Source organism: Bombus impatiens, unplaced genomic scaffold (genome assembly GCF_000188095.3).
Source record: "Bombus impatiens unplaced genomic scaffold, BIMP_2.2 scf_0146, whole genome shotgun sequence".
NCBI classification, from domain to species: Eukaryota; Metazoa; Arthropoda; class Insecta; order Hymenoptera; family Apidae; genus Bombus; species Bombus impatiens.
Genome location: NT_176565.1, coordinates 377,160 through 402,928, shown reverse-complemented (window position 1 = coordinate 402,928; position 25,769 = coordinate 377,160). Strand labels below are relative to the sequence as shown.

Here is a 25,769-nt window from a genome sequence, read left to right as displayed (position 1 = left end):
GCAACTTGGGCCTGTTTAACGTCATCGTATATTTCACCCTACAATCGGACTGCCAGACAAATACCCTTATTTGTACACATCCTGTGCATTGTGACGTGTATCGCGGGGCACCCAGAGAGCACGAGCGACTTCCGGTGAATATGTTCCACCTCCTTTTCTTTTCTCCTGTGCCTCGCCTTCTCTCTATTTCTTTCTTACTTTTTCTATTCTTTATCGGTCGACCCCGCGTGTCTCCGTAGCTACTCGCCCGCCTCTTCCTTCGCGTTCTATTTCTTACTTCTTTTATATTCACCGAACGAAGGTGGGTGGGTGGGACAAGATCGCGTACCTGCCGGATGAAAACCATATTGGACCGTTCTATGGAGGACCTTCGATAACGTATGTACATCCCTCGAATTGCTATCATTCGACACCGATTCCTTCCTTCCCGCCTCCTATTCTTTGCACGAAACTGAACAGAGAACTAGGAAGGAAGCTGTTGTTGTGCCGCCGCGTTACTCGGATGTCGGCTAATTGCGACTAAATTTTCCTGGACATGTTTCTTTCTCGTTGTAGCGACAGCCGATTATCTACCACCTCGCAGCTAAAAACGTTCTCGTTTTTCGGAGTTTCTTCTCAAGAATTACCGCTGGCCGGAAACGTATTCCAATAGCGATCATTTTGAGGAAAGAAAGATTTCTTAGAAAACGTTTGTTCATATAGAATTTCACGAACAGAATCGAGTTACTCCGCAAGAAAATGTTGACTCGCCAAACATCGAAGTTTTTAACAGCGCATTTCAACGATATATTATATAGTATATTCGACGGAAATTGCGAATAACAGCGGAGGATATGATGGAACGCGTCCATCAGTACGTCACAAAGAGACGCGATTTCACGATCGATCGAAGGCGAAATTTAATTTGTTCCGCGAGCAGTCAATTTCGAAGCAATCTTCTTCTTCCCCTTCTCTTTTGCGGAATGACGGAGGTTGCTCCTTGAAGTAGAATGGCGTTCTAGACCATATGCTGGCGACCATACGGCACGTGGATAATTACAGTGAAACGCAATGCGATTGTAATACGAGGGTGGCTCTGCACCGAGATAATATTCGCGGCGACAGATTGTGTGCAGAGCATACCAAGGGAATTCGAATCAACGTTAATCGTACGTTTGCGAAGGAAGTACATTATTTCGATAAGCATAATGCGTTAAAAATCTCCTACTTAAATTTTATAAAATCGCAAAAATAGATTTCTTTCTTGATAAGGAGATAGTTATATTTTTATCTTTATGAGATTAAGTGATTAGTTTTAGTAACGGTTATTCATACACAAGAGGGGATCATATATGAAGTCCATAAATATTACGTTATCTCTGTATCAAGTAGAATCGTCGTAAAAAAGCGAATAAGAACGCGTGATCAAAGAGTTTCGACGAAACGAAAAATCGCAACTCTTTTCACAATTTGGCCTACTTTTCTGCCAACAAAATAATTCGGGCAGAAGGACGATGATGCAGTATGGTCGACCATATGCCGAGGGACGGTTCCAGCCCACGGATAATTACAAGGGATGCTACGCTGCCTTCAGAGGGTAGGGGCGAGCTAAAATTCAATGGTGGGGCGCGTGGCTACATAAGGAAGGTACCGGCCTCCGAAGGGTCGCAGTCTGCTCGAAATTTCGGCGGAACAGGAACCTATTTCTTTACTCGTTAGTAACGAATAACACGCTATACTTATGTTTATTTGATTCTTTAGATAAATTAAACATTCCATGATCTCTGTATAACTGTAATCGAGTGTTCGTTTTAAAGACGACAGTGAACTTCAAAGAAAGTGAACTAGTGAGTGAATATACATTACGGAAAAGGTGTGATTTTTATTGAACATGGAGATTACGTGGTTTCTTTTCTTCGTCTGGTGTACCACGCTTGTTACTGGATTCGATCTCGGACCGATCGTCAGAATTGCTCAGTGCAGATCGCAATGTTTGAAGAAGCATACCGCTGATGGTACCTGCGATTGGTACACGGGGCAACAACAAACTACTTGTAGCACGGTGAATAAAAATTTATAATTTACTTATCTCGTAATTTTTCCAAAATTTAAGCTGCTGTAGTAAACTTTGTTCAAATTGTTACCATAGAATTTGCTTATTATAAAATTACCGCATATTGTTAGTTAAATATTGAAAAGTGTATGAGAAACGAATGCCCAAAGTTTTGAAAGTACCACGAGCACAATGCTGTGTATGCTCCCGTTTTCTCTCCATCCTATTCTTCTCGCCTCAAATAGTAGCAACTGGAATATGTCACGAAATTTTAGGGATCCCCGTGCACCCAACACGATACCGCCAGCTTTAACGTGACCCTTTTTCCTAGTCACCCAGAGTTCAAACACCGAAAGGCACGTCGCGTTTAAGAATTCTTCCGAAAAACCAACATTCTTCGTACGTCTCCGAACAAATAATAAACAATCTTCAACGATATCTCGGGAATATCCAGAAATAATATATCGAGATGAAATCACACGCGTGCGAGCACGTAAGGTGACGATTCGATCGTCTGGAAATCCGATAGGGTCGTTCTACCGGCTCGGTGTGACGATAAATCTTTCCCGTCGGTTTTATGGCGCGTCGTGGAAAATCATGGTGGTCCCCGATGTTCCCCACCGTCGAATGCACCCCTCTACAGGACAGACACATTGCAGATGGACAGATGGGAATCACGATCAACTCACGCACAATGCGGTGAACGGCCGCGTGTGTGCTCAGGGCGTTGCTCATTTAGTGCACAGGGGGTGTCCATTAATTTCAGAGAAATCGATGCCATCTCACTCGTGTACACCCACAGGGAGACCCCATGACTGCCTGTGAATAAGAAAACACGCGTACACACGCCTATGCTGCGCGTGGAACATCATCGAGAACGAATCGTAAAGAGTTTGAACGCAGGAAGAGGGAGGTGACGATGATACATTCAAATTTATGCTCAGGGAACGAGAGTCCTCGAGACTCGTTTCCATAGGATACATTAGAATAACGATTCTCGGAGGAGGCGGACGCGTGGAGGTGGCTTAATGAAGGTCGCGCGCGAAGAACCCCCTCGTGAGAGAATTACGCCCGGATAATGACGACTATTCCTGCGTTGAAAATTGTTGCGCTCGCTTTGAACCGCCCTTTCCGTCAACGGTAATTGTTTTACTCCGGACAATCGGACGTGAAGGGGAAGCTGGGTGATCGACCGATTGGAAACGAGGGGACAGCGTTTTAAATTGCCGACAGGTTCAGCTCGACGTACCGAAATGTTGCGGCTTTCCAGACCCTTTGATGTTCGTGATACTCCTAAAATTTATGTAATAGAATTACGTTCAAAGGAAAATCATGCAACCGTGCATTTTTTGGCTAGACACGCGAAAGTAAAATTTCTTCCTAGATCAATAGTTCATCTAGATCAATAGATAATTATATGAACAAGGAAGCGTAGCGGTCGTATATCGTACATTTAATCGTAGTCTTTTCGGCGATGACGATTAACGGCTCCCAAGACGCGTAGCTAAAGAATGTGGTCGGAGAAAATGTCAAGGGGTCGATCGCTCCATCAAATTTCATCGAATACGACGATGATTGTGCTGTTATCGAATTACAATGGGCCGGGGATCGTAAAAGCCGTGTCCCCTCGTTCTGGAAATCAATGACTATCCGTCGCAAAGTGAAATAAACGGGATGAAAAAGATCCGTTATCACGTTGCATCCTCCACGCATTTACATTTGCCCGGAATTTTCATTTACGGAACAATCCGCTTTTACGTACATATTTTGACGGTCAGTGTGGGAGGCTTAATCTTACTTCTAGCGTGTTTCTTCTAATATTATCTACTTCCTTATACATGATACGCAATGCTATTCTTCTTGGTTTCGTCTACACGAACGAACTAGAAATCATCAGAAAAAAAAAACAAACGATCCGAGGGAATTATCGCGAAGCTGTTGGAGGATGGTTATGTTGCTTTCTGGAGGCGTCTTTTGCACGAAGAAAGGGGACCTATAACGTTTCTACGAAACAGCCAGGCTTAGAAGGAACACATCGTGATGTAGGATAATCGGGAAGGGGGGGCAAAGCACAGGGATCTCGCTAACTCTCTCATTCTCTCTCGGAGAAGAGACGAAAAAAAAAAAAGAATCTGGAAACAGGGCTCCACAAGAGACGGTATCCCAATAAATATGAAGACAACAACGACGGTGCCTGTTATGCCTGAAACAGGTTGGAGCTAATTCGGCCCCCCTCTCTTTTCTTCCTTTCTCTCTCTCTCTCTCTCTCTCTCTCTCTCTCTCTCTCTCTCTCTCTCTCTCTCTCTCTCTCTCTCTCTCTCTCTCTCTCTCTCTCTCTCTCTCTCTCTCTCTCTCTCTCTCTCTCTCTCTCTCTCTCTCTCTCTCTCTCTCTCTCTCTCTCTCTCTCTCTCTCTCTCTCTCTCTCTCTCTCTCTCTCTCTCTCTCTCTCTCTCTCTCTCTCTCTCTCTCTCTCTCTCTCTCTCTCTCTCTCTCTCTCTCTCTCTCTCTCTCTCTCTCTCTCTCTCTCTCTCTCTCTCTCTCTCTCTCTCTCTCTCTCTCTCTCTCTCTCTCTCTCTCTCTCTCTCTCTCTCTCTCTCTCTCTCTCTCTCTCTCTCTCTCTTCTTTTCTTCCTTTCTCTCTCTCTCTCTCTCTCTCTCTCTCTCTCTCTACCCACCTATCTTCCTCTCTTATACGTTCTTTCTTTTTCTTCTCTTTCCGACTGCACCTTCTTCCTTCTCCCTTGGTTCTCTCCGTGGCCGCTTAAATCGCTCGATTCAACGGTCCCGCCGCCTTTCCTTCTTCACGTTTCTTGGCTGCGTCGTCCCTCTTCATCCCCCTCGTGGACCATCGTTCCTTTTTACCCGTGCGTCCCGTGCGTGCAAGAGCTTTTTGTTCAATGCTGAAACCTCCCCCTGCCACGCTCGCTTCTTTCACGTGTGTAAGTTTTTTTTTCTCTCTTCTGTGTTACAGTGCTGGCAGTACTGCGAGGCCCTCGAGAACCAGTGGGAGAAGACAAGAACCATTTGCGAGGGCGACCAGTATCTACATGTAAGTAAATTTACGGGTGAAGCAATCTTTTGGATTAGGGAGATTGTACTACAGAAAGAATTTTCGGTTTCTTGAACGACATAATTCGCAAAAGGTAGACACGGGATCTCTAGTTCGATTCTGAGTTTACAATATCTCTACGAATAAACACCGACGAAGGTATTCGTAATGTCTCGGATGTTTGAGCTTTTTTGAATTTAAGCCGAGTCGACAAATGTGCCAATGATCTCGACCGTGTTAAATCGTTGGAAAATTCGGATCGATCAAGCGCGAAGGAAATCTCTTACGTCGGTGTTATCTTTGGAAATTTCAAAGCCAAAGGAATAGACCGAGAAATATACAGACGAACGACGGTGAGACGAAAAGAAAGGGAACTTTCGATAAAGGGAATTCCGACGCGATCTACGGTCTAGGAAAATCCTTAGAAACGGCTACCTGTCGATTTTTACGGAAGGCTGAGTTGCTTTGTCGTGCAGCGAACGAATTTAAACTCCTCGTGTATCGAGCTCCGCAGAGATACGTATCTTCTTCAAATATTTGGAAGACGGCTGACTACCATGTTTCGAAAAATCTTTAAATCCAATGTCAATAAGAACTCTTTTTTTTATATGATTTCCGCAAGATAAAAAGGCCGTTTCCTTTAAAGAAATCGTTAATTGTTTCTCCTTTAATGCATTATTTGAAGGACGGATGTCTGAGATAGATAGTCGCTATTCGGGGCAAAAAGGTTAAAAGTTTGAGTCTTCTTCTGCAAAAGTTTCCTTTCTTTCAGGAAATCAAAAAGAGTAAAACTAACGATATGAAAATTTCTTTCAGTGCCCAGCTTGCCAGACAGTGTGCACTTATCGGAAAACTAGAATAGAAGAGAAGTATCTACCATCCATGTTGCCAGCACCGAGCAAGGCACCCATCATCCTGGACAGATTTGACGTTGCTGTAGTGATGCGCAAGCTTTACAAGCAATGGAGAGTTGCTGGATACTATCCAGGGGAACGTACTCCGAATCTAAGGCCGGATACCTGGATTATAGTCGCCATGGAGAACGGCATGAAGCATTACAGTTGGCAAGAATGGATTCCAAAGTTAGAATCTCTGAAAGAAGGTGCTTTGTACGAGGCAACGATCTCATGGAAGGATGTCCAGACTCAGCTTCAGAAACAGAGATCTTTAGAACAGGTCAGATTCAACAACCGCGTGAGACAATTCTTCCTAGAAAAGTACGGAGAAAAGGTACTGGCGGAGTGGAGAAGCCAGGAAGATTCTCCAATGTCCGATGAAATATTTCGAAGATTCTTCTTCAGAAGGAAAGACGATCGGTCCGATGATTTGGAAGCGGACAACACTCCTTCCACGAGCAATGCTTATAACGATAGGACCGATAAGGATCATATAGGAAACAAGGAATCTTATGTGGTTTCTTGGGAACCCGAGACTGGTGGTCTTATGGGAAATCAAGTTACGGACTCGAATTCCGCACAGATTTCTCTTTTGCCTGGGACAAAGTACCTCGTCAGGATCGCTTCGAACGACGGTCCCGGTAGCTTCCCCATCGAAGTGGATACGAGGTCTAATTTCGTTCAAGTCAAAAGAATAGAGCAGACGATCGGGGAATTATATCCTTGGGATCTCTTCGCTGCTTTCGGTTGTACTGTTCTTTTCATGATCATTCTCGCCTTAATAAATGTTAGCAGGAAGGGCAAGAGCGTCGAGCCTGAAGAAGTCTGAAGCTGAATCCATCTTGCTTCGAAGATAGACGAATGTTGATGAAGCATCGTCGACGATGATAACAAACTGAAGGACGTGTTTGCTCTGACAGGACCGAATCCTTCTCTAGTAGATGGAGGAAACGATGTGGAAGGATAATCAGTGGATTCTCACTGTTGCAATACCGACAATTGAAACCGTCGAATGGAGTTTTATCGTTGCGTTACACTCCAAACGGCAATACGATTTGATTAATTAACAATGTAAATTCTATGTCTGTGTAGATATAAGGTCGAATGTCTTGAAAAAGAAACACAACCGAGTTAAGTATTATGTGAAATAGTTTTTAAAGCGTGTGCATGTCGTTGTGAGTATTACGATTCCGCAACTACGACGATTGCATCTCTGTAAATGTTGACGAGGAAATGTACAAAAGATCTAGCTATTTTTTTATATGTAGTAGAATACTAATTAAATAACTTCTTGCTCAATACGCAACGAACAGACTGTAAGAAAGTTCCTAACGACGAGAAACAAAAATGGCGCCAATTGAGGTGCCAATTTCTGTATTTATTTGTAAATAATAGCTCGGAAGCTTGTACATAAATTTTAAAAAATAAATAAACTACTTCTAGAAACAGCAACGTTTCTTATTAGTACCCGGACACAAAGAAATGCTTAATAAAAAAAGATTGAATTATAGGCTACCTTTTTCTGTAAGTTACAATGTCGGTATTCGAAAGCATACGTTTCGGCATGAGCGCTTTTCTTTTAATATCACCATGTAAATAGGATCTCAAATCCTACTTTTGTTGGAGGTCCACTTTCTTGTCTTCGGATTAAACTCGGATAACGAGGGTCCATAAGTTTTTTCGTTGAATTTAAGGGGGATTTGTCCTTCCATATCGAATGGATTTATGCTAGATTATAGGGGGAGCAAAATATTCCTGTACCTTTAGGCATACAGAAAGGAGAATTTTTTTGACGAATAAAAGAATAAAAATTCCCGTTAAATAGGATTCGCAGGACATAACTTCGTTAGGTACTACCTATTAGAGGCAGTGATCTCCCAATTACTGTTCTTAAAGAAGTACGAGTCAAAGAACTGTTATTCACGACAAAGAAACGACGATCTCAGCCCGAGGGGACTTTATCCGAATCCTATAACTGTAGAAGCTTACGAATCCTCCCAAGAAAGTTCTAGGTACGTCCATTTCCTTTCCGTGACAGCGGCGAACGCGAGCTCTCAGGGGGAATGCCTCCTCTCGGCTTAGTCGAAGAAGTGCATTGAACTTTCCCGAGCGAATAATAAACTCGTCGTGAGTCGACGAAAAAGTCAAACGGGGAGAGCGTCACACATGCGTACTCATACGATCTCACGCGTCCGCGAACGCTCTGCCAGCAGCACGGACACGATGAAAAAGTGTGCCGTGACCTCGAACAAGGTCCCGTTATCCAAGCCGAAGCCTTGGACGCGGTCGTCCTCAGTCTTGACTTGGAAGTCAAGCAAAGATGATACTGCTGCTCGCTTGTCTCAGTCTCTTGATCAGTCCCGGTGAACTGGGCAATCTATACAATGGGCATACAGCCAGTGTTACCACGATTTTCGGGCTCGGTGCGCTGCCTTTTGGATTCGCAGCCGGACCCAGGTATCGTCATTAAACATACTTTGATCCGTTTTACGTGATTCGATTCGTAATCAATATCCTATTTATTTTGGAGAGATTTGTTCCGGTGAAAGTCCTTCAAAATTCCTCGCAGACAATCAGTTGTATTTACGATTATGTAAATTTTGATTTTCATCTCAGCAGGTAGAAATTAATTCATTGTATGGAATGCTACGTTTAGAAAATTAGAATGAGAAAAGTTAGTTATAGAAAATAATACGTGGCTATCGAGAACCAGATTGTAGTATCAAGTTCTCATGTCACATGCTTAACGCATAATTACTCGGTCGTTGTCAATGTTATCTTATCTGTCAGTCGTATCTGTTCGCCTTGTTATCGCTTTTTTTTTACTATCCTACATATTTTAAGTACCTCCATATTTCGACTTCGATTTCGAAACTAGATCCACTAAATTGCTCATTACCAATAATAACGACATATCTTGCTTTTGGTACCATTAGAATAAATTGTATCGAATCTGTATGTATAATTTTTGTTATACATTTTAGTTAGATAAATAATTTCTTCTACTCTCCATTTAGATACGTTCCCAAATGGAAGAAGCAAGCCTGTGAGATACCTGCCTCTCAACATCCAAACTCGCACTACGTTTGTGACGAAGCCGGAGAAGTAAAGTGCTTGCCAGGTAAAAAAAGAAACATAGCGTGATGGAGTTCATCGCGGACGTGGTTCAGAAAAACGCAATAAAAAATCAGCGATGTAGACATTTCTCTTTGTATAACCGGTGCTTTTTTTTCACTTAGGATGGACTGGCGATTTGTGCGATGTGCCAATCTGTCGGAAGGGGTGTGACCCTCTTCAGGGTTACTGCCGTCGACCCGGTGAATGTCGCTGCAAATTAGGCTTTTATGGCGAGCTCTGCGACAAGTGTGTAGCTCTACCAGGATGTCAGCATGGCAGGTAATCTTTCATCAGTTTTTTTATATGTCTCGGTGAATTAAAAGAAGCAAGAGCAGATGTAAGTCGTCAATGAATAACGAGTTACCCGTTAACTTAATCAGATCTGCGAAGTGAATATACCAATGGAAATCGCTGCCCTTTTCCAACTCAGGTATCGATTTCTAGAGCAATATAATTTTCTATAAGCGATACGGTTGCTAATAACCGATGGATGTAGTAGTTAGTTCTAGTACTAAAGGCATGAAATAGATACCGATTTCACCTCGCTCAGTGGCAAGTTTAATTCTCGCGTAACACGAAACGTCTAGTCTTTTCTACTCTCTTGAATATTGATCGTGCGGAAAAACTTACATTTAGCGGTAGAATGAATAACTGAAACAAATTTTCATTTTTAGTTGTAACGTAAGCTTCGAATGCTCCTGTGATCCTGGATGGAAGGGTATGTTCTGTTCGGAACCAATCTGCGCTTCCGATTGTCTATCCAGCCAGGGATATTGTGAAAAGCCCGGAGAATGCAGGTAAGGTGCAACTCGTAATGGTTGAGTAATGAGCGGTTATCAGCGCCGGTAGCGACTGATCGAAGCAATGAAACCACTGTTTGCTCGACCCTCGTCACATTAACGTTCGTAGCTGATAATTTAGAGGAAATGTGGAAGCTACGAGATTGTTCTCCGTAGTTTTCCTTTCTTTCATGCTACTTAACGGCAAAGATAATTTCTTAGTGAATCATCCGTTGCAAGAGAATTAGTCATTTGTGTACTTCCTTTTGTAGATGTCGATTAGGTTGGCAGGGTCCGAAATGCAAACAATGCGCCGTTTTGCCAGGTTGCGTGCACGGAACGTGCCAGGGTCCACTCGAATGTCGCTGTGAACCAGGCTGGACTGGACTTCTCTGTCAAACTCGTAAGTTATCCGTTTTTTCTAGTCCTCGTATCTTCTCCAAGAAAGCATACATAAGTCTACTTAAACTTTCGTTTTGTTTTATGTATCTCGAACGTTTTCTCTCTGTGTAGCGGTTTGCTCGCAAGGATGCAGCCGAGAACACGGCGGTTGTCGTCGTCCGGGAACATGTAGGTGTCGCGTGGGTTGGACAGGTCCGAATTGCACTGAATGCGTCCCTTATCCTGGTTGCGTTCACGGATCCTGTAAACGGCCATGGGAGTGCCGATGCGAGCCTGGATGGGCGGGTGATCTATGCAACGAGAAGCTGACTTACTGCGACGAGCATTCAGGAATCTGTCGCAATAACGCCACTTGCATTAGTATGACCAAAGAGGATGGCAATTACAGGTGAATCTTTTGCACATTGACTTTGACAGTGACTAGAATAACTAGATCAATCGCTGACCATGACGATAAACGTAAACCTTGTTTGCAGATGCATCTGTCCACTCGGCTATATGGGTCGTCAATGTCAGATTAAAACGATGGTACCATCGACGGAGTTGATACCACCGATGCCAGATCAAAATCTTGATTTAGAGGCGAAACCTCAAATGATTTTGATAAAGCCAGAAATAATCGAGAAACCGCAAAGTTTAGATGAGAAAGATAAAAATAGCGTAAAAGACGAGGAACAAACGGTTGAACCCCTTGGACCGATTGTAATCACAGATCCACCTTCTACTATCGATCCTGCTGCTACCGTAGGCAAATGGCCAACCGAGCCACCTACGGAACCATCACTCACGGAGAGAGACGATGAAAATGAGACGTAAAGAGGGGGTTTATTATCGACTGTTGTTTATTTAATTATTTAATTAATTTATTTCTCAATGAGGATCGACTTATCTTAATTATATTCCTCGGCAGCTAGAAAGTCTAGATGTGATCTACAAGGATTTTTTACCGCTATTAAGTGAGACATAGGATAAGCGATGTTGTACTATCGATTTGATATCCTAAATAAATATAGCTGTAGACTTTTAATTGATGAATTTTTAATTTAAATATCCAGATATAAGTTTAATAATTTTAAATTAAAAAATTCAAGTTTAACTATATAATACAGGTTTAACTAACTTGTAACTAATCTTAGAATCTAGCTATTCGAAGCATTTCAACTTCTCAAGAAACTTCTCTGGACAGGCAAACATCAGTATCAAGAGTTTGCACTAGAGTTTCCCGTGAAAGCGACCGTCTTGCAACCTCGAAGCCAATTATTGCTTCTACTAGACGGCCATGACGTAAAGAATATGTACTTAAAGTACCACGGGTGCCCATACTGCCTTGATATATACGCATATAAACATTCTCGTGGAACGTCATGCTCGAAGGGGCATATATTCGATGTTGCACGATGCATAGTGCACTTCTCACGAGTTTTCCATCGACACACACGCTCCAGATCAGCTATCACGTAATCAACCGTCCAAGTCTCGTGTTTCTTACGTAATACGCTGCTTTAGACTCTCGGAACGTGTACCACTCCGGAGTTTAAAGAAATTTTGCATGCCGAAATGAGCGACTGTAGCTGAAGACTACGAACTTCAAACTGTCTAACTTTGTATCGACTCTGCAGGATCGTTAAACAAGTTCCAGAAGTTTTGAAGAACGATAAACTAAATTTGAATGCGAAAAAGCAACTGCGACGAATCTGTAAACTCACCAGAGAACTGCTCCGAATTGAATTAAAAACTTGATATAATATGTTTTTGATACGCACAAATTAAAAGTAGTCAAGACATCATTGATTAATTAGTAATGATAGTAAATAATAATAATATAAAACAATTAATGTATCTAAGGCTGTTCCACTATGTATTACATTCGTTTACGTTTTGCCTCATTGCGTAGCTAATCCAGGTCTGCCGATGTTGGCGTATGACTTAATCGATGCTTTAAAATCTCTATGCTTCGAATTACGATTGCATCACCTTTGAATGATTAAAGCCAAACGTATAAAGCTTTACGCAGCGACTAATTATCTCATTAACTTACAGATCGAAATATACTCGTATCTCGAAGAATGATAATTTTCACGGAACGATGGTATTTTTAACTGCAATTTCTATAATTAATTATAATAAGTCCGATTAGATACACGTAAACACAATTATAAATCAACTAAATGTCATGAGCTAAGAAAATTATTTTCTCATGATAGTGGGAAAAGGAAAAGCAACTTTAGAAGGATCGCAACGTGTATTCGCAATTTGGATTACGACCTCGTTACAACGTTTTGGTTCATTTATATGCCACGCACGACTCGCCATGTATACATAGATTATGAAGCTACATTCTCTCGACCGGTTTTCACATCGAGACACACTATCGATCCATGTGTAACGTGTCGCTCGATAGACTTACTTCCTTCTTCTAGAAATATCGATCTATGAATTTCATCGAGCCTTGTTTCCGCTTCCGGGTCCTTTCTCACTGTGAACTCGCAAGTTTGTCCTCCAGTGTTAAATATAGTAGATTTATTTCCCAATCATTGCTGGCAACGTTACTCGTGCGTTAATCGATTGGGTGAAAAACGGATTCGAAATTGCAAAATTTGGAAATTAATAACTGGCTGCTTGAAAATAAATACATAAGGCGTAGAATACTCTGTGGGCAATCAATCTTTTTTTACGTCACAGATCATCGTTACTTCACTTCATTTCTTTCACAGGCGAACGATCGCGCCCGCGAATTATCACATTTTGAAACGTTTTTAATGTATCAAACCTGTTTGACCCAGATTTCACGCCCGACAGCGAGATAATCTAACTTTTTACTTAAATATTCATATGGTGTGCAACGGTGTCACATCGAAGAACTCGAATTTCACTCGTATTCAAGCACCTGAAACCCGAGCGCGAACGAGTTAAGGATGCAATTAAACAGGCAAGTTGAAGAACGTAATTACGCATTGTGACACTTCTTTATTCGCCGACGTTCGTCTATCATTACTATTAGCCTCGTTTCCAGAGTATTATCATTACGCAAATACGCGATTTAATTCCAGTCCACGTACACACCATGCAAAAACTAATGAGTTCGTTTGTTCTATACATAGCCTTGATAACAGCCGCATCATTATACTCTTTTTGGTGACAGTTCAAATTGGAAGATTTGTTGTTTCTCGAATAACCTTCGTTTCGATAAATTAGGAGACGATTGAATCAGAGATCTTCCAAACTCGATGCGTTTGTTCTTGACAGATTCATTGGCCTACTGCTTGACTAAAGATTAAAAGGCGAATTAATTTCTGTTTAAGATTAATCGACAAATTTGTTCCAAGTGCTAGCTGTTACACGATCTATCCCTTTCTCTGTTTGGAAATTCAAAGCAAGCACTGTTGGAAAAAAGAAAGGATTTCAGTTCCGCTCGTTTAATGGAATGATAGAAGCAGTTTCAGAAAAGGCGTAAATCGTCGAGCGATGACGACGCAGGCCGACGTTCCGAGAAGGACGATTATCAGAGCATGCTAAAAGACAGGCCGATCTTTGGATGTGCTTCATTAGCCACGATCAAAGAAGGATCGTACCTGCAATCCAACGATGCTGACTCAGTCGTAAAATTAGTTGACGCTAACGAAGGACGGACGCCCATAAAACTATCCGAAATTTTAAGTGGCGCTCGATTGATCCTGCAATCAAGCTTTCAACCCCTTTCCCGTGACCATTCGTGGAGAATTTTATCGCTTCTAGGTTTCCCACGTATATGCAAACATCACGAAAATATTTCAGAGTGTACAGGTGTTAAAGAGTTTTTTAATTACTCCAATCGAGGATATGATCTATCGATCGAAGAATCAAATGAAACAAAGAGAAAGCTCAGTGTATGCTCCGCGAATGTATGAAATTCCTCAACAGGTGAAGTTGTTACTTGGTTGCAGTGATTACAAAAAAAAAATGGAAAGGAATTTGTAATTAAGCAACCATAAATCTCATAAAGATACGCGCACACAACATAGTGTGCACAGTTGAACTATGCAATCGAATCCGACATTAAGAATATTTATTTCTCGTTTCCTACTTCCTATCGTACAATTAATTTTTTACTGCACTTATACGGCAAGTTCAAATAGAGAAGCAAGATCGTAGTTTCTATTGCTGGATAAATATTTTAATTTAGCTTTTATAAGGGCAGAGACGAGAGATTTATTGTCGATCGCAAAAATTTCAAAAATTGCGTACACATCGATGTGCAAGAATCGCGATACAAGAGAATATCAATAATACGAATAGATAGGTTGCGTTTGAAGCGAATCGACCCAGATCTTAATGCGCGATCAACATGACTATACGCGTTGCACCAGAAAGCGAGAAAATATGCGCAACGCGTAAAATCTTCAAGCCTTCCTCGCGTAATCGACATTCGAATCTAAACTTTGCATCGACCCACTCAATGGAATGCATGGGCAAAGCCGTTTAACAAAACACTTGAGAGAACAGCGAATAAACAAAAGGTACCGAGGCGCGTGTCTACTTCCTGGAGTTTACCAGCTGATTGCTCAACATGAATTCGCGTCTCGCCCCCACGCTTTTGCTGAAACTTCCAACAAAATAATGCTGTAAGCATGTGGAAGACAAAGATAGTTCGTCAACGTGGTTAGTAAAAGAAAAATATATAGTCACGACACGCGTGCGGGAGCGTATAGTCTTGTGGATCGTTTTCTATAACGCGGGCTTCCAGGTGGAACGGAGAACAGGAAAAGCCACAAGATCGTTCGGGCGGAAGGGAGGGGCTCTCACGAGCGATTTCCCTTTCAATCGGTTCGCCCTTCGCCGTTCAGTTCTCGCGATCAGAAAATTCTAGATCCGCAATTGCACAAATGTGTCGGTACGCCGACGTCCGCTTTCGAGCGATCGTCAGAATAAAAATCGACCGGTTTTATTCGGCTAGGGGCCGGAAGGGACAGGGTCGACCGTTTCACCCTTTGGGTTTTCTCTTTCTTCTTCTCTTTTCTTCTCTGTCACTCTGCTCCGGGGATCTGGTCAAACGTCCCCCCGTAAATAGAGGGCATCCGTTGAACGATCAAAGCGCAGCGTGTAATTACGTTCCAGCGAGAGCGACGTAGGTGTTAGCTCATGGGGAACAGTCGCTGTTTGTGTCGTATGCTTGAATTTTAAGTTTCACATCTGTATATTAATTTACACAAACATTCTTGCGTGATCGCGATGGAATGGAAAATATTCCAGCGAAACTTTGCTAATTCCCACTTGAGAGTATACGCGAATCTTTCGTAATATACATAAAGAAATTTTCTTGAAAAATTGAAAAATTAATGGATAATTGCGATTTTCAATAAAATGTTTTTATCGTGCATTTGACCCTAGTCGATAATAATCGCGATGGATATCATTCTTATTTTCGCATTGTCAGTACTGGTCGTAGAACTAGTACCGTAATCATTCTTACGCAATATCGAGCCGGTTATCGAGTCGAAGCATCTACATTACGGCACGCTGACGTTGGCTCCACAGGCGCTTACTTAGATGCTCAATCCATAATGCACATCATGTACATGCATGCACCGATATGCTAGGATGCAATGTACTCTTGTAAGTAGCACGATTGCGTTTTTGTCAGGGTCGTACGAAGAAACCGCAAAGCGTATCGTGCGTAGGAATCTTTTCCTTCCTTTTCTTTCCCCGCCCTCCTTTGAATATCATCAAGTAATTAGATAAAAAACAATAAGAAGAATGTACATAAATTAATGGATTATAATCGAAAGAATTATTAAAAGACATTAGCGTAGTGAAATTAATTAGATCAATTACGTGAAACTATGGCATAGACGTAACAATGGTCAAGCTATCCATCGAGCGTATCGCGAATTCCCCGAAATCGTCGAATTTCACATGCTGGAATGAACAAGCCAACGCAATCACACGCAATAACGAGACACAGATTTCCCTTTTGATTAATCACTCCCTGCCCCTCGACAATGCGCGCGATTGTAATTATTACGTAAAATAATTTCCCTTCGCCGTAAAGACAAAATAAAACCGCTGCAAATTACTTCAGCGATTAGGCGAGCCGCAGTATCGATCGATTCTTATCGATCCATACAATCGCTTGAATTTCGTTGCGTTAACGTTGCAACACGATTCGGGGAGAGAACGCGACGTGTTCCTCCGTCACAGTGTTTCCTTGTTTTCGATGGACCACGACGTTTTCTATACAATGTATTAGGTTGTCCGAAAAGTGTCTTTCTTTTACAGACACGTCTTTTACAACCACGCATCTTTATACAAAAATGAAACATAATCTGTCAAACGTTGCGATCTTTATTTTGATAGAACAAAATGGATCACACGTAATTCGATAAAATAATATAAAACAAAAAATGTTGTGCATCCATTATTTCTTTGTAAAACGAAAGAAACTTTTCGGACGACCTAATGTATATCACGGCGATTCACAATCCAACAGTTTTAGTCGAAACATCTGCTAAATTGGAGTCTTGTCCTTGAATCGAACCACTTTTTAGAAAAATAGAATGGATAGAAGTTTCACGTTCTAAATCCTTTATTTAGATCGATCAAGGACATTAATTGAAAGGATTTACAGAGGAAAAAGTGTGAAATTACCGATGTGTCGCGCATCAGTTTTTAGCGATCACGATATTCTTTAACGACGTGTCCCCGACAATATTTACTTTAATGTGATCCGATGTGAAAAACAATGTTGACGATAAAATATGTTCGTAATCTACGCTCAGTAAAATCAGTAATGCGTTTCATAATCAGCTGGGCGTAATTACGAACGGAAAGCATGTAAAATTGTACCGGTTGCCTTCATCTTGTAGAATTATCGAGTTATTGAATTTAATGGTAACCGAGAGGGTAATTTCAAGCCACTTTGTGATAATTTTCAGCGTCGAAATAGATCGGACTAACGATACATTGTATCTCCGGTTTAAGACCGCGTTCACGTAAATCCTTCTGTACTTAAAATTTCTCCTATTCACAAAATCTTGAAAGTAATCACGTGTTTTCGCAATTTTTCTACTCCTAAGCGCTAAGTAAATAAATTGCCGTTACATTCTTTTCGAAAGGCACATAAATCTTCGTCGTAAAACGTCGAGGCATTCGAACGAAGCATTCTCCGCTTCGGCATCGTGTGTTCGTAAAAGTAACAGGCAATCCGAGACAGTTTGCCGCGCTCTAGACATCGTTTACTCGGAAAGCAGCTCTTATTGTGAATTGCTGGTCACACGGTTTGCATGCATGCACCTCCTGCCACGGCTTGCCATCGACTTGCAAACGATTAACGTGCATGGTCGCTTCTGTTCCTCGCTTGCCTGGTGTACACTGCGATTGCCGCATACCCTTCACTGGATTCCAATCGGATGCAGTTCGTGCGGGATATCGTTCCGTGAGATCACGATCGTTTCGTAGAGATATCGCGGTCAATAATGATCTTAAAAGGAAAAAGGATGTAATTGGCTTCCGTTGAACGTTGAGCCATTGTTGTGATACTATTCGACCGTCGTCGATTAGGTTCTCAGGTAGATTCAAAAGTTTGGAAGCTCACGTGAAATTTTCGATCTGATATTTCATTTATACGGTATAGCATATAGCATATCATTGGTACGCGTAGAACTGTCGACTACACGAGTTACCATTTATTATGATAATAACCGACCTACATTTGGTTTATCGGAGGTCAGGAACATGAATATGAATGTTGCGCTTCGATGCGTGTAAAACATTGCACGCGTTCCTTTCGCGTGCCACCACGAACGATGAAAATAATATAAATATAAGTTCGCTTGTCACCACTGTTATCATCGGCCAGTTGTTCTGTCGAGCGAGTTATATACCTGATAATTATACAGTTATGTATACAGTGCGCCAGTTTCGTGGCTATTGCCATCTACCTCCGATGAATCCACAGGCCTATCCATGTTTGTCCGAGAGAATCGAATGGAAACATCGTTAGCAGCGGTTGGCTGCAGTTGCACAAGCAACACCTTATTTGAGTATCGAACGAGATATGTCGATGCTCGTGCAGATTTTTCTGCCGATCGCTCTTACGAAAGCGACGGAACACGACTGCGTAAAGTCGAAGAGAAACCAAGTTATTAGCTTCCCGGTTAGATATGCAAAACTTCGTGTCGAGAAACACGTATGTATCTACTACTTGCGCGAACTTTCGTGCCTCGATAAACTATGTTGTAACGGTATAAAATTAATTAATCCCGAGCTTTAGAAGAGAGAATTTCTACGATGAACGCATGATCGCCACATTGATCACGCAAAATGACTACTGTAGCAGAATAATAAGTGGATGGATTCCAAACGTTCTTCTCGAGATAAGTCTTCACCTTTCCGATTTAATCGAGGTTCGATCGCGAAATGGAACGAGGCAGATCATTAGCCAGGCTAACGATTTCAATCTCAGACACCGCGGGATAATCGTGCAAGCGTGACTGATTTACTCGCATATCCCTTGTCGTTTAGTATAATTAGCTCGCGTTAAAAGCTATTCAGTCTCGTAAAACTCCTAGCCTCCAATGATTCACTTACGTCGTAAACTTTTAATGTTTAAACGACATTCGTCGTTCATTAGGTAATATTAATAATGAGTCGTGAAGAGGAAAGGTGAAACGATAATTTGTAACAACCGTAATTTTACGACATAGCCAAACGAGTATTTTATGAGAGTATTACCTCTAGAAAACCGCATAGAACAACTGCAAACCGCAATAAACTTTGAGCTTATAGAAATTATTCGGTATTCGTAGATATAGGTCAATAGGTCGAACATCGTACAGAAAATTATAAAATGCATAGAACCAGATAGATAATAGAAACTAGGAATTTATGCACGATGCTCCTTTTACGATCATAACTCGCGTGGTTAATCTTATAGATTTCGCGAAGATTGATTGTTACGTGCCTATCATTTCGTTCCAGTCACAAAGGTAACATTTGCGCGATGTTTGATGTATAATTTACTCATGCTCTTATGTCTAAACACTGTTCTCAATTCTACTAGTTCGTATTCATTAACTAAGATTCGAAATATATCTTTCGCTTTTTAAACGAAATATGTAATAAATGTTCGCTTTACGAATCTCTGTCACGGTTCATAAAAAGAAAAGATCTGAATGTGCGCTTACATCGAATTGACATTGATCTTGGAGAAGTACAAATATTCAATCCAAACAATTATCGTCTTTTTCCATCGGCTGACTCGTATCCGGCGGCAAGTCAAGATCATGTAATCCAGCAAGACGGGAATTACCAGCGGCTCGAAACGCCCGCGGCGCCTCTTCGTGGCTTGTATAACTAATCTTCACGGTCTGTGACCTACCGCAAGAAGGTCTTTGCCATGGTCGATTTGAATTAGCGCTTGGCTAGTAGCCCCAGTTAACCTTGCTATTGTTCCTTGCTATTGCTGGTGACCCTCCCGTCTAGAAAATAAAGTCGTCAACTGGTTCTAACTTATAACTGACTATCGAGCTATGATAAAAGTCGCGTGCCGCTTGATCGATCGACAACCTCGAATACCATGCCGTGCTATGTGTGTCACATCTGACATTAGGACATTAGTACGATCAGTGCATAATCGAAATCAGCATGCGAGTGACGTATTTAGAGAAACTGGTCTGTGGCTGAAAATAATCGATGTTTTAGAAATATTCAAAATTTTGATTCGAAAATGGATGATATCCTAAATTCCTGATTTCGAAAATACCTTAATACGTAACGTGCTCAAAATTGAATGTATATGCGTACGTCTGAATTAACGCACCGTCGATGAAAGTTAAATACGGTCATTCTATGAATAATGACCTGTGGGAACAATTTATGGCAACCGTAATTGCTTGGAAGCTTGTTACGCCTCTGACGTAATCGTCTATGACTAACGTTAAGGGTTCCTTTCGCACATGAACTGCATCTTATCTATAAATACGTTGTCCGAATGTTTCGACGGCCTATTGAAATGGGTGTGTACGGTCGCGGTAAGATTTCTCACGTATCGTGTATCACGTACCGTACCGTACCGGTGTACAATTACGTCAGCACGTTTTGTCGTATATTTGTCGATTGTTTTGCATAATAATACATTTATTGGAAATAGTTGTATTCTGCTTCTTTTACGCGCCACATTCTTCTCCAAAATTCACTTCAAAATAAAAAGCTTCAAAATAAAATGACTACTTGATCGTCCTGTTTTTGAAAAGACAATTATCACGCATTAGCCATCACTTAGCATTTGTCAATGTACTTTTTCGACTTTCACCGTTCGAACCTTACTAAACATGTGACGCAGCTAAAACCAGTTTCACAAAACTTTTGAAATCTCCATGACTCAACAAAGTAACACATACCGAAATTGCTTGTTTCACGCGTGGATATTATCAGATGTTTCATTGATTTTTATGGCTGTTTGTTCAGCAAGGAATACTCTTCTTGCGATAACGAACAGGAATAGTAATTTAAATAATCTTAATTCACTTAGTATAATAAACGGCTAAGGAGTCCCGATCCACCTTTACTCGTATATTACTTTGGCTTACGTAAGGCGGATCTTGATAGCAGTACGGCACAGTTACCATTTTCACCGGGCGTATTATTGGCGGAAAGTGAGAGCTGAAAAAGGATCAACAGGAATTCATCCTTCCATTCTTCTGCTCGCCTGTCACCCTCTCATGTTTTATTCCGCCTTTTTATGTCTTTCTTTTAGAACGTACTCGAAAAAAGATCGGAGGTGTAGATCGACTTACAGCCTGTTTAATACTGCGGTTTTTATATCCTTATTGGTATCGCACGACAGCCGAAAGGTGTCACACATAAATGAAGGAGAAAGAAGGAATTGCTTAATCCGCGATACCGGAATAATCATTACGGTTGTTGATTTTATACCAATTACAAAACAGGTTGAACAGTTACAAGGAATTGCAATCATGCTGCATACGAAATGACACAACACGAAGGAAACCGGAGGCTGTGCAACTCTGTGTAATTAAACAACCGCGTATGTTTCATAGAATACGAATTATGAGAGATTATAGATGATAAAAAGTAGATATCATGTATACGAATTAATACAAGCGTGTACAATGTACTTTATCCTGTACAATGTTTACGTATCCTTAGAAAATCATTTAGGAAAAATTTTCATGTGAAAATGAGACATTGAAGCTATAGAGCATGGAGTATGGATTGAAATTTCAAAAATTACGAATTTCAGGTTGCATCGTTTAGCTCAAAGATGAGATTAAAACAAACACTCTGCACTTGACAGACGACAAACTTGGTTTCATTCGCCTCACCGAATGATACGATCTTTCGCTCCAATCGAAATATGTAACACGCAAGAAAAGCTGGAGGCACGGCTCTACAGAAGTCAATACGTCTGACGTCAGTAAAACGTGTCCGATATTGAAATCTCAAACTTGTTTTCTCGATCGATGGGTGAACTGCTCACTACATTAAGTCAACACGGAAACGATATACGATAAAAGTACGGTTACGCAAATTATTGTATAGATTTTGAATGTAATATGTAATATCGTTGCAGCGGGTTTGTTCGAGATTTAGGAGGAATTCACTATCGACAAGCGTGAGTCACAGCTATGTGAAGAATTTTGTAATAAGGAACATGTCCCTATCGCGCATTGTAATAACTCAGGATACGTTTGCTAGGATTCGATAGGTCGATAGAATACTTAGAGTTACGATTAAATATGGTAGATAATTAAAATTTTCATGGAACAAGTCAGCTAGTCGAAATACAATGCTACTGCAAATTATTGTATTACGTAAACACGATTCATACGGTAATTAAAAGTCTATGAATATTAATAGCCGATATAACTTATAGGAATATTAATCAACATACTTTGTCTCTGAATTAAAAGAGGGAAATTGAGAAATAATATGTTCGTGACAGTGAGTGAGAGAATACATAATTCAAAACAGAAAACGGAACAACAGCACATAAGAAGTATCCTCGAGAAATGAGTAAAAGCTATTGAATAGCAGGCATGATTATTTGTTCAACAAGCAGGGAACGACATAGATTGACAGAACGAGTGGTAACTGATTCTGATTTGCGTTTCATTTATGTCAAAGAAATCGTTTGTGAAACGACGATTTGCGCTGCAAATCGACGAGATCGTGACCGATAATAATCCACCCATTTCGTTCTTAATCAACCACGCAGGTGTCTGAAATACTTTTGTATATTACATTACGCTTTCTAAGTTTCGGGTCACTAGTGACGAACTTTTATTCTTTTTTTTTTCTCACCGTTTTGAAATATATCGTGTTACACATCACGCAACTGGCTATAAGAAACAATGACGAACGAATATAAAATTCTAAAATTTCGTGTCGACGATAAAATTGTCGTGTTTTACCGCTGGTCATGCTGGAACTGGGTTTAAATTAAACTGTCTGTAGCGCGGCTGATACAATCAGGGTGTTGATGAATAGACAGGCAGTCACAAAGTATGCCATACGAGCAATATTTATTTGAAATTTGTTTTAAGCGTTAGTTACGATAGTGAAAACTAATTGATGAATCATTTCTGTAACTCGGTTACGATATTTCTTTCGATTGCGATCGATTCGATCTATATTTCTGATAATTTCACGATCAATTATTTGACAAGTCAATGAATGAAATATACAAGAATCAGCATTCAATAGTATAATAATCTGTTATTAATTTTTACATTAATAATTGTACAGTGACTGCTGAAATAAATATTCATCGAATATCGTTGTAAAATATTACATGGTTTAGCGCACGTTAATCATAATTCCCAGAATAATAATTACTCAAATCAAATTTTTTATTTACTTTTTAAAGAATATTTTTACAAAACGATTAATGCAGCATTGATTCTTATTTTAAATTACTACTTTCCGTTCTCTTGGTTGAAAGTATCAAAATCTTTTCGGAAGATAGAAATAAAATTCACACAAATTATACGTATACATACACAAAATTGTGGTGAGACTGGAAAATTGCATACGAATTGGGAAACGAAATTAGGAAATATCTCTGTTGCTAGTAGAGATTTCTGAACGTAAAATTTTCCTGCTTTCCTGTTTCACCAGCTGCTACTCGTTATTCTGCCCAACTATATTGCGTAATTACGTAACGATTTTCTACATGCACCTCCGATTTTATGCAATTAATTGCAACATTAATTGCAGCCGATCGATTAGCCGTCAAATACTGTGTGTTCACAAAAAGTGACAGTTTCTATTTAGCAGTCTCTTATTTCGTATTTGCTCGATTAAGGATTTTTTCGACAATTCCGTTCAAAGATAGAATCACGAATTCAGTGAATAACACCATTCTCTAATTTCTGGCTTTTAATCACTTGAGTCGATCGACTTGATTCAACTTTGTTCTATTCTTACCGATTCGAAGTGTTTCTCGAGAAAAGAAGAACCATCAACTAGATACAAGAAATAGACGGTACATTTTTCACAATGCGCACGAGTATTTGTCGCGAACGAACCCAAATGCGAGCAAGATTTGCCACGATCTATAGCCGAAAAAGATCCAAATTCTCAGGTGTCTCACGTTCGCGCGTTTCCTCCGATCGATATGCCGTAGACTCTGAGACTTCTCGTTAGAGTCACGGAGCTAGGTCGAAAATGTATGCGCGCATATATACATATCTGCATAAAGTGCCCGCGTTCTATTTACTAGCCCCGGTTGGCGCACGTTTGGCGTGTTATACAACTCCCTGTGCACATTATGTATTATAATGTGTAACGGTATGTGGCTGTACAGTGAGTAAATAGTATATAGTAGGTGTGGCGATAGCGCACCGAACGGCCATTGGCTTTTCATTGGCGGGGTGTACGCGTGAAATGAAAGTGAATTCCCTATATAAAGGGTGGTTTTCCTCCAATGCGACAGAACCAATTTAATTTACCAGTCAAGACGCACTAGCCAAAGTAATACCCAATCGTTTACCATGAGGGCCCTGGTACGTTTCACTCCAACTCCGTGTTGACTTAAAGTTCGTCTCTTTTTGTGATCTCGAGAATATTCAGTGCTCGTAGTTACACGTAGTTTTTGTGAGCTTTTAGTGAAAATGCGGTCTCGAGAGTCTCGAAAAAGAAATTTGTCTTGGAGAAGTTACCGTCCTACTTAAATCTCGCGAGGGTCTTAAATCCCGTTAACGATTGATGTCTCGGTATAGAAACAATTTTGGCCAGTCGATCATATTGCATTTTTCATTCTTAAGGTATTCGTGATGCTGATCTCCGTGGCGTTCGCCGAAGACAAAACGGTCCAGAAGCGTGGCCTGCTCGGTTTGGGCTATGGTGGTTTGGGACATGGTGGGGGCCTGCTCGGTGGTGAATTGGGACATGGCAGTGTTGCGGTCGCCATTCAAGAAAAGCCTGTCGCTGTTCCAGTTCCAGTCCCAAAACCATACCCTGTCGCCGTTGACAGGCCAGTCCCCGTAAAGGTGAGGAAATTATCCGAGAAGAGTCTTTGTTCATGTTACAAATCTATTATTATAAAACTTAACATGCTTTATTAACTCTTTCTATTACACTGTTGCGTTTCCAGAGATTCTACTATTCGATTAAAAACCAAGTTCCATGAATATCAGTGTTAAATGAGATTAGAATTAAATATCTGTATCGAGACGAAATGTTCAACGAGTATCGTGTATGATACTATGTTTTCCTCAGGTACCAGTTGCGGTCCCACATCCAGTCCCAGTGGCGGTTCCAGTACCCCAGCCATACCCAGTAGTGCAAACCAAGACGGTCGCGGTCCCAGTCGAAAAACCAGTCCCAGTCACGGTTCCAGTTAAGGTTCCTGTAGCCGTGCCCGCCCCATACCCCGTCAAGGTAAGTTAAAGGAATCAATTCTTTCGACTTCCTCCGTAATTTCATTAATTAGCCACGATCCGAATATGGTAAAGCTTTTATTAAATTTAATTTTCGAGTTGCCTTTTGGGTCACACTTTAAAAGCTTTCCTTCATCCTCTATTTACTGTTTACTTGCAGGTACCAGTGGCTCACCCCGTTCCAGTCGCGGTTCCCAAACCGGTTCCAGTCGTCGTTCCACAGCCAGTTCTCGTTAAAGAACAAGTCCCAGTCCTTGTTAAAGGATACGGCTTGGGACACTATTAGACGAATTTTCCTTTCAATCTGCCACCCTTCCATTCCCACCTAACCACTTCCGCAGCATCGCAAAAGACATTATGACGAGAGCAGTACGAAAACACATTCTGCTTCGTAGTTGACACGAATCATGCAATAAACTGATTTTATAAATGTTTTTTAAAGTAACGTTTTGTTATTTCTTTTTGACCGAACCATTTCTTCGATCTTTGATGTTGATTAATGCATTTTGCATGTTGATTGTCCAGTCATATATTACGAAATATATTTACCACACGCGGATTGCAACGCTCGGTGATTTCATATTTGCTTAGGAATGATCGATACATTACGTGCTCG

General features: G+C 40.9%; 3 protein-coding genes across 3 annotated transcripts; all 3 read left to right on the top strand.

Annotated features, from left to right (window-relative positions):
• Positions 1–1,660: 1,660 nt before the first annotated feature.
• Positions 1,661–7,395, top strand: LOC105680378. The gene is made up of 3 exons (XM_012382175.3): positions 1,661–2,041; positions 5,003–5,080; positions 5,897–7,395. Exons 1-3 carry the CDS (start codon positions 1,871–1,873, stop codon positions 6,803–6,805), a joined length of 1,158 nt encoding a protein of 385 aa, XP_012237598.1. The 5' UTR covers positions 1,661–1,870; the 3' UTR covers positions 6,806–7,395.
• Positions 7,396–8,264: 869 nt separating this feature from the next.
• On the top strand, positions 8,265–11,301 carry LOC100745728 (protein jagged-1-like). The gene is made up of 7 exons (XM_012382187.3): positions 8,265–8,433; positions 8,994–9,097; positions 9,216–9,372; positions 9,768–9,890; positions 10,145–10,275; positions 10,386–10,662; positions 10,751–11,301. Exons 1-7 carry the CDS (start codon positions 8,297–8,299, stop codon positions 11,088–11,090), a joined length of 1,269 nt encoding a protein of 422 aa, XP_012237610.1. The 5' UTR covers positions 8,265–8,296; the 3' UTR covers positions 11,091–11,301.
• A 12,809-nt stretch (positions 11,302–24,110) lies between these two features.
• On the top strand, positions 24,111–25,567 carry LOC100745608 (cyclin-dependent kinase inhibitor 1C-like). The gene is made up of 4 exons (XM_003487235.4): positions 24,111–24,277; positions 24,539–24,763; positions 24,993–25,154; positions 25,314–25,567. Exons 1-4 carry the CDS (start codon positions 24,266–24,268, stop codon positions 25,437–25,439), a joined length of 525 nt encoding a protein of 174 aa, XP_003487283.1. The 5' UTR covers positions 24,111–24,265; the 3' UTR covers positions 25,440–25,567.
• The last annotated feature ends 202 nt before the right edge of the window (positions 25,568–25,769 follow it).